General features: G+C 41.0%; 1 protein-coding gene across 1 annotated transcript in view; it reads right to left on the reverse strand.

The window, feature by feature from the left end:
- LOC132589673 (sodium/hydrogen exchanger 10-like) overlaps positions 1-18,281 on the reverse strand; it is a 265,043-nt gene that overhangs the window by 214,099 nt on the left and 32,663 nt on the right. Inside the window, exons 5-6 of the mRNA XM_060262406.1 lie at positions 10,603-10,764; positions 9,758-9,857 (exon numbers count right to left, since the gene is read on the reverse strand). Coding sequence (XP_060118389.1) covers positions 9,758-9,857; positions 10,603-10,764 — 262 coding nt within the window. The remainder of the gene's footprint in view (positions 1-9,757; positions 9,858-10,602; positions 10,765-18,281) is intronic.

An 18,281-nucleotide genomic window follows, 5' to 3' on the forward strand; every position in this document is an offset into this window, starting at 1 on the left:
CCACCCACTTTTTTTATCAACTCTACTAACATACAAATTCCCTGCTGTATGGATGATATAGTAGCCATAACATCTTTTTTGTCATCCACTTCTGTTTGCTATGTCCCCCACAGTATAGCTCAGTCTGATAACAAAAGTTAAAGAATAGCTTAAAGTTCCAGTTAGTCTATCCTTCCAAATCTCTTCCTGCCGTGTGCTTTTCTCTTACATTCCCATTGCAATCACTTCAATCCTGGTCAACCATCATATGAATTTCTCTTAAAGACATGTTCACCTTTTATTCAGACCATATTGTAATAAGCTAATGTTCCAATTATAGCTTATTTAATTATAAACCAGATCAATTCGAGTATCTATATTCAGCCCAATTCAAATTATTGAAAAGAAAAAACAATGGCAATTTTCATAAGTTTGTCTTTTTGAAGTCTCCCTTGCATGGAAGGGGGAAAATATCCTCCCCCCCCTTTTTTTGAACAGTCACAATTGGTTTTAAGGTAGAAAGTCCATTAGTCGGTAGTATTAAAGAGTAGGCTTACTTGCATGGCAGAATTTTCAATGATTAAGGTAGAAGAGAGATGCATTGAAAAGATGATAGAAGAAGAAAGCAGTCGGGCATTCACCTTTTGCTGCCATCATGGCAACTGTAGCAGTGGAGCATCGGAGCGAACAGGAGAGACAGGGGCTGGCCACCACCGTTTCTCTGACTCCTGCAAAGCTCCCTGCTATCCCTTTTCTGGGTCCCCCTCGAAGTACCACGGCTGTGGTACCCCTCCTACCACCCGATTTGGGGGGCTGCTGAAGAGAAGGCGCCAAAACCCGGAAGCCAAGTATTGCTTTCAGCATGCAGATGCATGTAATCATACAAATATGTATGATAATAACTAAAAACAGATGCACAAACAGGTACAGAAGCTACAACACTGGAGCCAAGTCACAAAATGGGAATAAACAGGTTGCTTACCTGTAACTGATGATCTTCGAGTAGTCATCTGTGCAGTCACACACTGGGACTCGCGTCTGCACCAGACTCTTGCCAGTAGCTTCAAAAGCTATAGACATGTGCCTCTTCAGGGTGGGGCTTTGCCTCAGCCTGGAGTTGAGGCAAGCTCCACCACCACCACTCAGTTCCTTCCGCACACTACCAGGAAGTCCCAATACTATCAGGAAAGTTATCGGGAGATGCTAGCAGTGGGGAAGGCTGGGTGAGAGTATGTGACTACACAGATGACCATTTGAAGATAATCGGTTACAGGTAAGCAACCTGTTTATCTTCTTTGTGGTCTCTGTGCAGGTCACACACTGGGTGATTAGTGAGCTAAATGTAACCCAGATGGTGGGAGTTAGCATCTACCATAACTGATGTGGCTTTACCCATGGAGTGAAAAGAAAAACTGTGGCCAATACCCATTGGTCATCTTTAACTGAATCCATTTATTGAATTACTCAAACATGCAAATACTCAACCTTGTACTACACATTCACCAATGTGTTAACCCAAAGCAAACAATACCAACATCATCATGTGAACTAACTTTGCATGAGGTAGAAAACCCCCCACTTTGCTTGTGTAGTACCCAACTTGCCCCCCACGATGGAGGCTCAGATAGCAGCCACTGCCAAGTCCGCTTTTTTTCATCTTAGGCGGGCGAGGCAGTTGGCCCCCTTCCTGGAACGCGACGACCTAGCAACAGTGATTCATGCTACGGTCACCTCGAGGTTGGACTACTGTAATGCCCTCTACATGGGGCTACCCTTGTGCCGGACCCGGAAACTGCAGTTGGTGCAGAACGCTGCTGCCCGGCTGCTATTAGGGCTCCCAAGATGGGAGCACATTCGGCCGGGGCTCCGGGATCTGCACTGGCTGCCAGTAATATTCCGAGTCCAGTACAAGGTGTTGGTCATTACCTTTAAAGCCCTATATGGCCTAGGACCTGTCTACCTTAGGGACCGTCTCTCCCCACACGTTCCCCAGAGAGTACTACGCTCGGGTTCACAAAACCTGTTGGTAGTCCCTGGGCCAAAGGAGGCCCACCTAAAATCCACCAGGGATTGGGCCTTCTCAATAGCGGCACCCCATTGGTGGAACCAGCTGCCGGAGGAGGTACGGGCCCTGCGGGACCTAGGGCAGTTCCGCAGGGCCTGTAAGACAGCCCTCTTCCGGCAGGCCTATAACACCTAACTGATAATGAGAACACCTCTGGATGGAACAAAATGCTTTTATAGACCGCTGATTTTATCTTATCTTTGTTTTATTAATTATGGTTTTAATTGTATTTGTAAATGTTTTAAATCGAATTGTATGAATCACTATGCTGTGAGCCGCCCTGAGACACTTCGGTGAGAAGGGCGGGATATAAGTCCACTAAATAAATAAATAAAATAAATATTCCATAAACAGAGTTTACATTACTTATTTATAACTTCAGATGCACAGAACTATAACACATTGGCATTATCTGTGGAAAATAGATTGAAGGATGGTTTGTCCAAATTTTGTGTCTTTCCTAGTTCTTAGCTCTAAGGCATAAAGTAAGGGTAAAGTTAGTCCCCTGTGCAAGAATGAGTAGTTTCTGACTCTGGGGTGAAGTTGCATCATGATGTTTTCATGGTAGACTTTTTTTTAAGGGGTGGTTTGCCATTGCCTTCCCAGTCATCTACACTTTACCCCCAGCAAGTTGGGTACTCAGTTTGCCGACCTCGGAAGGATGGAAGGCTGAGTCAACCTTGAGCCAGCTACCTGAACCCAACTTCCACCAGGATCGAACTCAGGTTGTGAGCAGAGTTTGAACTGCAGTACTTCAGCTTGCCACTCTGTGCCACAGGGCTCACTAAGGCATAGTGTTGTGTAAAGGCAGACAGAGATGATCATGTGGCCACTGCACAAATGTCCTCCATCGAGACCCCTGTCATGAAGGCTGATGATGTTGCCACGGCTCTTACTGAATGAGCTTTAGGTTTACATGGTAAAGGTTCTTTGGCCAGCTGGTAGCACAGGACACCCACAGAGAGATGCTGTCTTGAGATGGCAAAACCCTTCCTAGAGTTGGAGTGACAAACAATCGGCTATCTTTTCTGAATGCTGCAGTCCTGGACAGATAGAATGCGAAGGTATGACGGACATCTAGCATGTGTAGAGCCTTCTGTCCTTCATCTTTTTGTGCTGAAAAAAATGAAGGCAATGTTATTGTCTGATAAATGTGAAAAGGGAAAACAACTTTGGGAAGAAATGCAGGGTCTGGTCGAAGTACTACACAGTCATGGTGAAAAACCATGTATGGTGGATCAGACCTTAAAGAGCAGAATTCACTGGCCCTCCTGGCCCCATTGTAAGTGCCACAAGAAATCCTACTTTCCACAAGAAATGCTAATGACCCTCCTCTGGCCAGTGGCTCAAAGGGCTTCTCTATTAGCTTAGCAAGCACCAGTGATAAACTCCAAGCCAGTGTAAACTGTAGTTGTGGTGGCTGAAGGTGTAGAATGCCCCTTAAGAAGGTCTTAATAGTAGGGTGAGAAGAAATTGGCCAATGATGAGGAGGTACTGTGACAGGGTTGTATTTTTTTTTAGGAACCGTAATTGCAGTAGTTTTATGTATGTCAGACAAGGCAACTTCAAATCAACCAGACTTCGAATTGATACAAAGTGTAGGTTTTATTAGAGAACCCATGGTATCTGAACGAAGAGAGATTGGAACTGATACATTGTTGCACATGAGCACATAACTTAAAGAATTCTACATCAAAGCTTGCTATGCAAAAACCCACACATCTAAACATTGCTAGGTCGGGGTGCTAACTTTCACAGGGGTACTTCCTCTTATCTCTTTGTTTAGCTGCTTCACAGGGATTGCCGAATTGCCAGCCCTGAGGCCCTTATCTTCAAAGGAAAGTATCTTTTGTTAGTTTGCAGGGAAAGGAATGTTCACAACAACTGTTAGTAACATTCTGTGACCTCTACTTTGATATGCAGCAAGCTTTCTCATGGTTAGTATCAACTCTAAGAAAATGGAGTCAGTTATGCTAAGCAGTACTGTAGTTGTATTCCAGTGTCTGACAATGTATAGCTTTGCAAGAGGCACAACTGCCATTGTAGTCATTGTAGTCATTGAATGGTTGCCATATGGATTGGCAATAGAGGTAGGCATACAGCAGCAGGCAATTGATCTTGTAAAATGTCATATACAATGTCTGACTGATGGAATATCAGCTGCAATCTTGATATCCAGAGCTCATGCCATGCATTGCATCAAATCTATGAAGCTTTTGGCATTTTCTGTAGGGGGAAGAGGCTGCTGTTTATCACTGTTGATCTCAGTGGGCGTTTTCGCACTTACCTTTTACTGGCGCGACCACCCTCCTCACGCCGGCGGATCTGCAGGGATTTCGCACCAGAAGCGCCGGCGCAGCCAAAAGAGCCGGCAACTTCCGTCGCGGAGCCAGCTCAAACGGAAACCGCCAAGAAGCAGGAAAACGTTTGAGCTGGCTCCGCGACGGAAGTTGCCGGCTCTTTTGGCTGCGCCGGCGCTTCTGGTGCGAAATCCCTGCAGATCCGCCGGTGTGAGGAGGGTGGTCGCGCCAGTAAAAGGTAAGTGCGAAAACGCCCAGTGTGAACCTCAGCCTCATCTTCTCTTTCAGAGTGTGTGTATCATCAGAGTCAAGAGGAGAGTTTGAGTGTGTGTGCTATTTAGTAGCAATTTTTCCATGTCGGTAGTTAATGGATTCTCCCCCCCCCCCTTTCTTTGCTGCACCAATAGGGTCAATCCAGCATCCCCTGTGTGGCTGCATGTTTGACTAATGACCCTCCTCTGGGTGTGTGAGTGCACTTCGTGGTAAATGGGAGATTTATAACGTTTTTGTGGAGAGCTGGATTGGGACTGTGAATACTTCTGGTACGGATATCTTGATGGAGACTGGATTGGGGAGATCGAACATGTTAAGATTGCCAGTAGTCACGCTTGTGCCTGTCACACCTGAGCTCTGGTGAATAGCAATAGCAGTATCTCCGTCTGTGATTGCTCTGATATGCACAAGAACAGTCAGAACTTTGGCCTTGAGACTTTGACCTTGGTTGTGATGACATGAGTGCCTGAGTCATCAGCTTTGGAGATGCATGGTTCTCCCCCACCAGGATCCTAAGTGGCAGGCTGGAGTGCACAGATGGTGAAAAAATAAGAGTTGTCTGTTCCTGTGTCTATTTCATTTGAAAGGGACAGCAGGTTCATTTGTTGTGTATCTGAGGCAGGTTATGCTTCCATATAACGTACTGATGGAGATTGTGTGGAGAGTCCTGTCAGTACTATTGGTTCAACTCTAGGTGTCACTGTTGGCAGCTGATCATGCTTAGGAGCCTCAGACCATTTAGAGCAGGGGTGTCGAACTCATTTGTTACGAGGGCCGGATTTGACATAAATGAGACCTTGTCGGGCCGGGCCATGTGTATCATAAAATGTAATGCCAGGTAGCGGACATATAAACTTTATAAAGGGCACGGACACACAAAGATTTTTTTTTACTTAAAATAAAACATGCTTAAAATATTAGCATGTTTGCAATATTTTGTTTTGCAGTCTCTGACAAATGTCACCTCTTGCTATGAATTATTGCATCAAAAACTGCAGACAATGTTTGTGCTGTACCAATCTTGAATATGTGCTGTTCAGGTGTGCACATCTGTAAGTTGCAAACCTACTTTTGATTCATTGACATTCATTACAGACATCTCATGGTCAATGCTTTGAGCCTAAGACCCAGAGGAACATGAAACAGCTGGGCATTGTGAACTTTTGTACAGAAGTTGCTTCATGTACCAGTCAAGAACATGTGAAGGCACCATGGCACAGACTGAGAGCTATGTGCTTGTCTACAAAACTATAATCTTCCCCAGAAAAATGACTACTACTAAAAAAAAAAAGAATACAACTTCCCCCCCAAAAAAACAACAAGAACAGAGAGACAGCCATGTACAGTTGTCAGTGTAAGCCTACTATCTGGGAAGTCTAAATTCAAGATCCCCAATCAAAGGAAAACGTGAAAAAAAATTAAGGAAAATTTGCTGGGTAATCCTGAGGTGGAATACACTTTCATCCTAATGCTGATATTTCTCTTCTAAATTGTTCACATGCTTTCTTATTGAGAAAGACTGGAGGGCATGAGTACAGTGAAAAAGTGGAGGGGAACCCGGATATACCAATAACAAGCCCAACAAAACTCTCTCTCTCTAGCAAGGCAAAAAGCTCATACCTTCACTAAAGCTTTCCTGATGGCAGGGACTATGCAAAGGAAGCTCAGGCTCTTTCTTTCCTTCCCCGAGGCAGGAGGAGGGGGAGGCCATTCATTAGAAGGAAGAGAGGCTTGTCTCAGTAGCTCTGCAGGGTGATTAATTGAGCCTGGTAAACTTAATCACCCAGCAGAGCTATAAAGCCAAGCTTCCTCATTGGCTGAGGCTGCTCCTCCTTCCTCCGGGAAAAGGGAGGGGGGAGAGGGAAAGGCTGCTTTGATGCTCTAGCTTATCCAGAGAGAAACACAAAATGGCGACTGAAAAAGCAGGCAAGGGAAAATGAAGCAGACGACAGCCAGTTACTGGAGGGCCTGATGTGGCCCGCAGGCCGCATGTTTGGCACCCCTAGTTTAGAGCCATTGTTTAACTTCAGGATCTTTGGTTTCAAGGATACTTGGTGATTTTTAATAATGGTTAATTTTTTTTTTTAAGTAAAGTGCTACTAAGTGTTATAGTTAATTATAGAAATATATATAATGTTTTTCATTTATAAGGTTTGGGACCAATGGATTACAATTAAGATAGGCAATGTTAAGAATTAAGTATAATAATACTATAAATGGATTATTAATTAAGGTAGATAATAATAGTAGTAAGTAATTTTGCTCTTATTTGTATCTTATTATAGCTATACGTTCTTTTTAAAAAATAGGTTTTACTGGGGAAGTCACAGAAAGTAGGAAGGGAGATGGGAAATGTGATGCAATATTCTGATGTTTATTTTTGGATAGTAATTGATTAATGTTGCTGAATAATAAAATTGTTTTATCCAGGAAGAAGAGAATATAAACTCTTACCATACAGTGGCTTAACATGAGCATAATATTATGGATCTGACATAACATCTTGGAATGGATATTCTGATTTTCGAACTAGGGGATCTTCATTTTTATTCATACTATAAGAAGAGATTATAAGACTATTCTCTAACAGGCACAATATTATGGGACTTAATTTTGAATCCCCCCCCCTTTTTTTTGGAGGGATTCTTCAAACCTAAAGCAGGATTATTTGGTTTTTTATTTTTCAAATTGAATGGGCAGCTTGTTTTGGTTTGGTGTGATTTTCTGCAAAGCTCAAAATCATAATGAAGTTTAACAATCTGTTGCTAAAAAAGAGGGTTTTTAATGACTCTAACAACTTGTAAAACTTTTTAAAATTTAAATATGTGCTAATGTAAGGTTAAAATTAACCTGTTTAATTAGAATTTGGACTATTGTAGCTAGAATTACATACACACATACATATGTATAAGGAAAGTGCGTACATACCTTTAATATTTTTGCTTTTTCTTGAATGGTTGGTGAGGAGGTGCCCTTTGTTCATTCCCATGCATGGAGATGTCTGCCAATGAATTAATCCACTAAGAGCTTTTTTCTTTGCTTTTCAGGGAAGTAAATGAGTACAATTTGATGGGAGTGACATGAATCTTCCCTATAGATCAAGGTTCCCCTTTCTGTTTAGTGTGAAGTCATGGGAGCAATTGGGAATGGCTAGCGCCTTCTGAGATGAGGGCAGCTGTAAAAACAGCATTTCATGGGTTTGTGGGGTTTTTTTCTTCTCCTCCCTTGCTTATTTTTTTTCTTTTCTTTTTGAAAACCCATCCTTTTTGTTTATTAAAGTAGCGCTAACTGTTCAAGTAGATGCCTAAAGTTATCAACATTTGCTAATAAGACATGAGTATCATAACTGTACCCATCTAACTCAAAAGCCTTTCATGGTTAATGAGAAGCTTGTTTTATTTTTGTTTAACCTTGAGATTCCTTTGTAAATTAGATAGAGATGCAGCTGCTGTTGCTACTATTGAAACCTCTTGATTAATAAGCTAGTACTGAAAACCAGAATTTGAACCTTTCTTTCTCTTCCTTTTTTCTTCCTTCTGTTGCTTTATGTAGATTAAAGATACATAGATTTGGTTTTGTATGATCACAGATATAATAGATAAGAATCTGGAATCTGCCACTAATTAATTGGTAAAATAGGAGGATTTTACAGTAATATCAAAAGATCATAAAATATTTGTAGACTTTAAAGGTAATATCTATGTATTAATTTTGAGTACTTGCAAGTATAATGAATTATATTTTTTTTCTTTTGTTTTTCTTGATGTAGTAATAACTGTAATCTACTCTTTCATTTTCTGTATCCTATCCCTGATCCTTCCCCCAATTCCCTAATTGCTATCTTGAAAATTATGCCTATACTGGGTTGCCAGCATCCCTGCCACTTCAGCACCATACACATTTACTTCTAGCCTTAGGAGTTAGCATTGGTAGGGGAGAGATAGTTGCAGACATCCAGTTTGAGACCACCATTTCCAGTTTGAGACCACCTCTGCTGACCTGTATGAGGAGCACAGCCCACGCAGACATAAAGTTGGTGGTATGGAATTTCCCCTTCAGTGTGAGTCTCCAGAGATGAAAATGTAAGGACTGTCAGCACATAAGTGGTATGAACAATCAAAAAATGTTTGACCTCTCTCCTAAGTGTTTGAGCTTTGTGCTCTCTCTGAGCATAAGAACATAAGAGAAGCCATGTTGGATCAGGCCAATGGCCCACCCTGTCCACCACTCTGTGTCACACAGTGACCAAAAAAACCCAGGTGCTATCAGGAGGTCCACCAGTGGGGTCAAGACACTAGAAGCCCTCCCACCATTTCCCACCAACCATGCCCAAATGTACAGTATAGGGGCCTGGGTGACATAGCTCCCTGCTATGCACCCTAGTGTACCAGTTATGCATGTCCTGTATGGGGTTTATTTAGTGTGGGTCTCTGAAGGGTATGAATACTTGCACACTTAACTGGCATCCTAAGTGGAGCTTAGGGATTGGGCTGAAGCAATGGTTGTGGTGGTGGGGGGGGGGTCACTTTGCTTTACTTTTTCTTTGAGTGCCTATGGACTAATCCACTGTTTTAGCCAACGTAACTTTATGCTAGCTTCTGGGATGGGACAAGTCTTGGAATGACTTAAGGAGCCCACTAAATCCTGCTCCCCTCACAGCATGCCCTAGCACCTCCTATTTCTACACCAGTGTAGCAACTACATTGGGACCCCTACCTGAGCCCTGCTGGTGGAGCTGGCTGCTGAGATAAATCCAGATAACTCAGCAATATAGTGGTGTAAGTCCCTGATACTCTGACGTAGGGCTTAGTAGTCATACTTAAGTCTGCTAAGACTTTGGTGTACTATTCTAGGAATACTATTGAAAATCATTAATGATTTGATTGCTCAGTTACATCTTCTGTCTCCAACGTACCTGCCAATACTTTTGTGTTTTCTGTAATTTCTTTAATGACAACTTGGTTGAACTTTCCTGTTTTGAACATTCTATATTATGAGCTGATCAAATTACCGTAGTCAAACCTGTTTTCTGCTCTCCTTTAAAGTACAATTTCTTGCATGACAAAAAAGGGGAGCATTTATTTAGAAATAATGTTTTCAAAATGGTTTAAACAAATTTAAAACAGATAAAAACACTTACCTATAAAGAAATTCATCTGTTCCTGGACTAAAGCTCACAGTATCTAAAAGAAGTCCCAAAATACTAATAGAAATAACTCCAGACATTCCAGCCCATTCAGCTAAAGAAAAAATAATAGAACAGGTATTAATCTTGCATTTGTATATATAGAGAGCAGAAAAATTTCCTGTGCTACTCAGAAGTAAATTACATTTTATATCGGGGGTGGCCAAACTTGCTTAACTTGAGAGCCACATATAATAAACATCAGATGTTTGAGAGCCACAAGACATGAACACCAGATGTTTGAGGGAGGGAGGGAAATAGATGGGTGAGGGAGAAAGAGGTAGAAAGAAAGCAACTTTAAATGTATTCTCCAAGCTGCCAGAAAGAGCCACATGTGGCTCCATCCCAAACCATAGTTTGGCCACCCATGTTTTTATCTTCCTCCCAAAAAAACATTCTTACGACTGCAGCTAAAGTCTATTAATAGTTTGCAGTGCCTATGGGTTTTTCTTAAATTTAAACAATATAAAGAAAATCTATACTATATTGTCTATAAATTTCTACACACATTATTCCAGTAACATTATTTCCCACATACTTCTTTGAATGTTTTTCATATAATAAAACCATGCTTGATTTTTCCCCTAATCAAATATTTCATTTCAAATATTTGCTGCTGTTGGGCCATAAAAATAACATGAGACAATTTTATAATTTTTAAACTAAATCTAAGACTAAACAAATAACCTAAATTAGATCACACTCTAGGGCATCAGATCATTTTCTGGTTCTAATTATTCTGGAAAACCCATATCACTGCTGACTAGATATGCCTACTTAAAAATGCAAAGCTACCTTACCAAGGAAGAAAATTATGTATGCCATTGTGAAGCTTAAAATTACTTCAACTACTCCATCATTGAATATGTGCTTCAACCAAAACATAACAACTCTTGAAGACAAAAATCCAAATAAAACACTCCCAAAAAATTTTAAAATTAATTTTAAAACAATCTCTGTAACTGTAAAAAAAGAAAAAAGAGAAAAATTATGCTTTTGCAACTTACATTACAATAATTAATTTACAAATAATTATGCCTCTTCTTGTATAACTAATTGCTTCTTATATTCTTTCTTGGAACACAGAATTTTATTATCTAGCATATCTGTATCAGGGTAGTATGTACAACTCTATCTCAGCTGTGCATTTTATCTTGCTTTTCCTCCAGGGAGCTCAGAGCCACACACATGGTTCTCCCTCCCACTTTTATACTTAACATAATCCTGCAAAATAGATTAGACTGAGAGAGTGTGACTGATTTAAAGACACTTTGCAAGCTGCGTGGCAGACCAGATATTTGAACACAGATTTCCCAGATCCTAGCCCAACATTTTTAATCCCTACCCCACTTATTCCCAAACATTTTAGAATAGGACCCACTATATAAACTTATTTTACTATTCTAAGCATAAAGCACTTTTCAGGATCCTCTTGAGAAGTAACGTAGTGTAGTTCTTTATTCACGGTCATCCGACCAGCTTAATACGAACAAAAACATTAGAAAACAAACCCATCACCTCTTACACAAAATTCCTGACTCCTACTATTACACATATTGTTAAAACTCATAACCAAGATTTACACTCTCAATCTCCCTCCTTTCCAACTGAGCAGCGTAACAGAAATGGGCAATCTTAGATGAAACATCAGAATTAGCGTCAGACAGGAGGAAGGCAATTTGCTCATCCTCCTGCCTGCCCGCCAAGGACCTGAGAATCGGAGAGATTAGTCTTGCCCTCAAGTCATTGTAATTAGGGCACTGCAAAACAATGTGGGGAGTTGTTTCAACCTCACTGCAAGTGCAGGGGCACAATCTTTCCAGATATGGGTACCCGGCGTAACGTCCCAAAACCACTGAAGAGAAAAGTGCGTTGAGTCGTGCTTTTGAGAAAGCTATCTGATATTTTGGGATAGTGATGTTGAAAAGATACCTGGCCGGGGACAGTACTTCGTCTTGCTTCCCTAAGAAAATGTGCGTAGAAAGACTAGCTCTAGCAGATCGCAGTTCAAACTCTACCAACCTCAGGCGCAGAAGTTCTTTCGCATCCCTCAGTTCCATCATTGCTAAGGACTCAGGGGAGAGATCACAGAGTCTAAAATGATCTAGACATCTTTTCTCCCAAGTTCCCACAAAAGAGTAAAAAAAAATCAGATGGGGAAGACCACCTGGCTTTGAGAGAACCTTCAAGAAGTAACAAAAGGTGTTTAACCACATAGACGTCTCGATGCTAGGGACGCCAGATTCCAACCTGATGGCAGTGTTTGGCACACAACTAGGAACAAACAGAAGCTTGCGCAGAAGTTTAGTTCGTACTATCTCCAACAGCTTGGTGGTTAAATAAGGGGCAATTTCAGCGCCATAGAGCAACTGGACCCTGGTCTTTGCAGTATGCAACCTTAATGCTGCAGGCAAGAATTTGGCCCCTTTGGAGATATAAAAATGGTAGATGGCATCAGCTGTTCTTTGCACAGATTGTGCAACATAGTTCTTATGTGCCAAACGTTTTCCCTGATAATGAAAAATCACCCCCAGGTATTTTATAATTTTTACTTGCTCAATGGGTTTACCATTTAGAAACCAGCTATGAGCCTTGAAACGTTTGGCGAAAACTAAAACCTTGGTTTTGTCTAGATTAATTTCCAACTTTTCCTGCAGACTGGTCTGGGTTAGATGGCAAAGGGCCCTTCGTATACCAATCTGCGTCCTGGATAGTATAAGCACGTCGTCAGCATACGCTAGAACTGGAATATGCCAATCAGCGAGCTTGGGAGGATGTAAAGCTAAATCATTAAAGGAGGTTAGAAGTGAATTTATGTACAAATTAAAGAGCAAGGGGGCGAGCACACAACCCTGTCTGACACCCTTGTTCACTAAAATTGGTTGGGTTTTGAGAAGTAACGCCATGCTACTTTCTATCTCTCCAACATAAAATGCAAAAATTGTTCTTCAGTTAAAACTGAGAACTTTATATTTTATAATTTTATTTTCAATACTGATAAATACATAACATCACTGAGCAAGGATCAAGAAATACTTACAGTATGAACTAAGGATTACAAATCAGTTGTGCTTTATTATCATATGAATGCAGTAAGACACAACTAATTTTAGCCATCAGAAATTACCTTAGGAGGAGGAGCTTCAGCAGCCCCTTGGTGATCTCTCCAGAGGGATGCTGAACTGCACTGTCTCCGACAGCCAGGGCATAGGAAAAGACTGTTGAGAAAATTGAGACTCTGCAGTCTGCCCTAAAGGCCTATACTGATGCAGGCACCATGTCTGGCAGAGAGCTGTGAATGCCACAGCGGGGGAAACTTCAAAGTAAAGTGCAACTCTAAATTGCAATTAAGACATCATCAATCTTGGACTCTGTAAGTCTGTCTTTCTCAACTATTTGAACTTTATATTACTAGGAAGACGCAAGCTCTAGCTTAAACAGAGATTTTCCCTGGAAATAGAGGTGTGTGTGTGATTGGGCAGCAGATCCTCCCCAGGAAGAAACGGCTTTCTCGCTACTCCTGTGAGTATTTTAAACTGAAACTATTCAAAATACTTTAAAAACTCATGAGCAAAGGGGATCTTTATAAACAAGACTGTGACTGGTTTGGAAAAAAGTGACTATATTTCTTTGTGCATATAACTGGGCAAAACACTGGATCTATGGATCTGTATTGTAGTCAGTCAAGCAAGCAAGCAATTTATTCAGCCAATGACCTGTACAAATCAAATAATTCAATAAAGCATTTAAGAATAAAATTGGTCTAAAGATAACAGAAATATCTCCAAGATTTAACATTTAAAATCCATAAAAATTTAAGATCTACACCAGTTAGATATCTCTAAAATTTAGAATCTATGCATAAAATTTTATGCCGAATTCTACAGGCTGCTGAGAAAAATTTAGCACAGCTAATAGTGATCTGTGGTTTCGCACCCATCAAAAGCTTCCTTAAAATATTGACATCAGAACAACCTAGGTAATTATTAAGCAGAGGGGAAATTACATTAGACCGAACTTCCTGATAGAAATGACAGCAAAACTGTACATGTTCCACAGATTCTACCTCTTCAGTGCCAAATGGACAGGTTCTCTCCTTCATGGGAATTTTTTAAAATCTCCCTTCTAAAACTGCAGATGGGAGGGCTCGCCATCTCGCCAAAGTGAAAGCCCTCCATTGACTGGGTACCTCCAGGATGAAGAGGTAGGGTGCTGGGGCAGTAACATATTTTAGCTTCTATAGAATTTGGCACTCTTATATCAAGCAATCTTTGTTTGATCATTGATTTTGCTTGATCATAACCCATTTGTAAAATGAATTCTAAAAAGAAGCCCATATTCTGCAGTTTAAGAACATAAGAAAAGCCATGTTGGATCAGACCAATGGTCCATCCAGTCCAACACTCTGTGTCACACAGTGGCCAATATATATATATATGCTCCATATTTTTATCTAACCCCCTCTTGAAGCTGGCTATGCTTGTAGCCACCACCACCTCCTGTAGCAGTGAATTCCACGTGTTAATCACCCTTTGGGTGAAGAAGTACTTCCTTCTATCTGTTTTAACCTGACTGCTCAGCAATTTCATTGAATGCCCATGAGTTCTTGTATTGTGAGAAAGAGAGAAAAGTACTTCTTTCTCTGCTTTCTCCATCCTATGCATAATCTTGTAAACTTCTATCATGTCACCCTGCAGTCGATGTTTCTCCAAGCTAAAGAGCCCCAAGCATTTTAACCTTTCTTCAAAGGGAAAGTGTTCTAACCCTTTAATTATTCTAATTACCCTTACGCTGTAATATGTAATTACCCTAATTACGCTGTAATATGTAAAGTGACAGCTTATAGCATGTGCTGCAGAACTGAAAGATCTGGAGGCTTAGATGATCTACATGACAGCAGGTGGCTGGCTGCCAGAGGTATTGCATCAGCCAGCAGAGTCAGCATGACACAGCAAGTTGCTGATTGGCTGTCCAATGTATAAATGTACAGAGTAACTGTGGTGATTGTGAGTTAATGGAGTTGGAGTTGCAGCGGAGCATATTGTCAGTCAGAAGAGTGAGTGGTGTTGTAAATAAATGTATATAGTGGTTTTACAGCTACTGTGTACAGCCTTCATTCTTGCGTCGCTAAGAATCACCCTCTTGGACTCTAAGCGCACCGACATTCTGCACTTTTTCCGATGCTAAAGACTGACAAAGTATGAGCTTCCCTCTCTCTCTCTCTCTGCTATTGGGCTCATTATGCTGCAGTTCTCTCAGGTGCAACTGGGTCTGCTTCCCTCTCCCCTGGTTCCTTTCTTCAGTTGTTTCACAGGAGCTGTGACTTCTTTCATTGTAATTGGAGGTCAATCTGGCAAATCCAATGTTGTTTGTTGATATGAGACTTGGGGACTCTTTGCAAACATCTTTCAGAAGCAGGATTCCCAAAAACTGGCCATAATGACAGAATCTAAAGGAGAAGAATCCATATGGGAATGTTTAGAAGTCAATTTCCAAAACAGTTTGGAATTTTTGTCTTTGCCGCTTGGATCAGTATTTTCCACGTTTCCATTTTATCTGCTTTCCTTTTGTTATGCACAATTTATGTTTTTCTTTGTAATGATGGCTGTTGGTTCTAAAGGTAGTTGATTTTTGGATGACTTTTCTAAAGGTTCCATCATAGCATACAGAGTGTCAGAGTGTAGTCTCTCTGATTGAGACTTAATGGGTAATGGGTGCTTTAGACTCTTAAAGGTGGTCAGTAGATGATCTAATCTGGTAATCAATTAATCTTGTTGCTGTTCAGGAAGATTTTTCAAAAGAGGACAAAAGGTTTGCTTCAATCTCTTCTTAGGCCAGCCTGGGTCAGCTGTTACCTTGACTTGCACAGCTATCATTGGATGAAAGTTGGTGTTTTGTTATAGTGGAGGTTGACATCAGTCTGAGCAGATTAGAAGGTGCTGCTTGGTCTATTATTAAAAGCTGGGTCTTGTCCACTCTATTTGATCTTGTTCTATCTAATTTCTGAACTGCAATATTCCTAAAATGTCTTTGAAATTGAATCCCACACTTGTTTAATCATCAGCATGTGAAAATATAATTGATGCTATTTGAGCAAAACTAAAAGAAAGCACCCATAATGTAAGGGTCCTAGAAGTCTTTCAAGTTTGGTGGTGTCTACTGTTGATAGTGCAAGGTTTAGGAGGACAGCTAGATGATTTATTGTCTTCCACTTGATGGACCAGTCAATATGCTTTCCAAAATAAGGAAAGATGTTCACTATCAATCCTTTCTGGTTAAGAGCTAATTTTGGGGCTATTTTCACAACAGCTCCTTGGTCATTTGATGAGACTAAATGTTTCAAATTTGAGAACTTGTTTCTGTCGACCGCAGTTTCTGTAATGAAATCATGCCCCTTGAGAGCCTCTGCAGAACAAGTGTTAGCTGGCTGCTGAGTCATTACAGGGGCAGCAAGTCTCTTTTTTAGTAACTCTCTATTTCAAGTTGGGTGAAAATACTTTGAGCAACCAGCATAGTTTGATATTCTAGAAGATCCTCCCCCATATTGCCAGCTGTTTTAAGCCTGTTCTGCAGTTTATAAAATAAAAAAAATCCTCCAGTCTCGATTTCTTGTTCAAATGAGGTGACTCATCTTTTTCAAAGGGACACACTCTTTTTTTACCCATAGTTGGAGTTACATGAACGGTGTGTTATGAAGGAAGAAAGGAAAGGGAAGGGACAAAAAACTCTGTTGCCTTTTCTTCTCTTACTGCACCCAACTGTTCTGCTTTACAGTCATTACTTTATTTTTCCACCTTTAGTCGTAACATACACAGTAGCACTCAAATAGCAAGGTCACTGTCTTAATTAACCATTTGCTGTTGCATCAGATGTAAGTAAGCAGAAAGCTTTAAACAGGAAGGTAATTAACAAAAAAAAATGTTTCCATACTCCACAGCATGCATATTATCATCTCCTAAGAATTTGGAAATACCAAGCACCCTGTTTTGATTAACTTGCTGCTATTATATCAAATATTAGTAAAACAAAGAAATGCTGAGCTGAACTGTAGAATTACAGTATAATCAGGCCTCGGATTTAGTGGGAGCTCACAGGAGCACAGCTCCTGAACCTTTCTGAGAGTTCCACCTCCTTCTGAGAGTTTCACCTCCTTGTCCATTGAATAGTAGGTGCAGCTGCATAACAATCCCTGGATGAGCTCCACCACCTTTTTCCCTACAAAACGAACCCTGAGTATAATTATCAAACTCCAGCAGCCAATAATTAGCCACTCCTCCTTGAATTTAAGCTTAAGCTTGTTATAGCAAAATGGTGGTATATGATAAGATAGTCAGGCCTCAGATTCAGCACAAGCTCAAAGGAGCACAGCTCCTGAACCTTTCTGAGGGTTCCCCCTCCTTCTTCCCACCTTGCCCATTGAATAGTAGGTGCAGCTCATAACAATCCCTGGATGAGCTCCACCACCTATTTTTCTACAAAACAACCCCTGAAGATAGTTGAAAGTCAAACCAATATGCAAGTTGTTTGATGTAAAGTTTTTTAGAAGTCCATGGAGCTCCTCGAGTGCAAATGACACCCAATCGATGGATCTGTATTGTAGTCAGTCAAGCAAGCAAGCAATTTATTCAGCCAATGACTAGTACAAATCAAATAATTCAATAAAGCATTTAAGAATAAAATTGGTCTAAAGATAACAGAAATATCTCCAAGATTTAACATTTAAAATCCATAAAAATTTAAGATCTACACCAGTTAGATATCTCTAAAATTTAGAATCTATGCATAAAATTTTATGCTGAATTCTACAGGCTGCTGAGAAAAATTTAGCACAGCTAATAGTGATCTGTGGTTTCGCACCCATCAAAAGTTTCCTTAAAATATTGACATCAGAACAACCTAGGTAATTATTAAGCAGAGGGGAAATTACATTAGACCGAACTTCCTGATAGAAATGACAGCAAAACTGTACATGTTCCACAGATTCTACCTCTTCAATGCCACAGGGACAGGTTCTCTCCTTCATGGGAATTTTTTAAAATCTCCCTTCTAAAACTGCAGATGGGAGGGCTCGCCATCTCGCCGAGGTGAAACAGGAGGGTACTGTGAGGTACTCTAACTCCCTCCCCATCGGCGCAAATGGGACTTGCGCCACTCTATGCCCACCTCAGCGTAGGCCCACCCATGGCTTCTGGCAAAGCAGCACTGCCGAGCCAGTGGCAGAACTGGGGTTTACGCCGCTTCTTCAGCGTACAAGGAGGCAGCCCCAGGGGCATGGCCACCATTAGTCAGCTCCCTAAGATCTTTCAGCAGGGGAATGCTCCCCACAAGAGGCGCAAAGTTATGACAATGGGAACGCAGGCGTATCCCATAGAGACCCACTGATCCCAAAAACAAAGTTTGCTGCCGCTTCCATCGCAGCCTTGAAACCCCTGTGGGAGCTGACTAAATGAAACACCAATCCCCACACGCCCTGGGCAGG

The sequence above is a fragment of the Heteronotia binoei genome, chromosome 21 (genome assembly GCF_032191835.1).
Source record: "Heteronotia binoei isolate CCM8104 ecotype False Entrance Well chromosome 21, APGP_CSIRO_Hbin_v1, whole genome shotgun sequence".
NCBI lineage: Eukaryota > Metazoa > Chordata > Lepidosauria > Squamata > Gekkonidae > Heteronotia > Heteronotia binoei.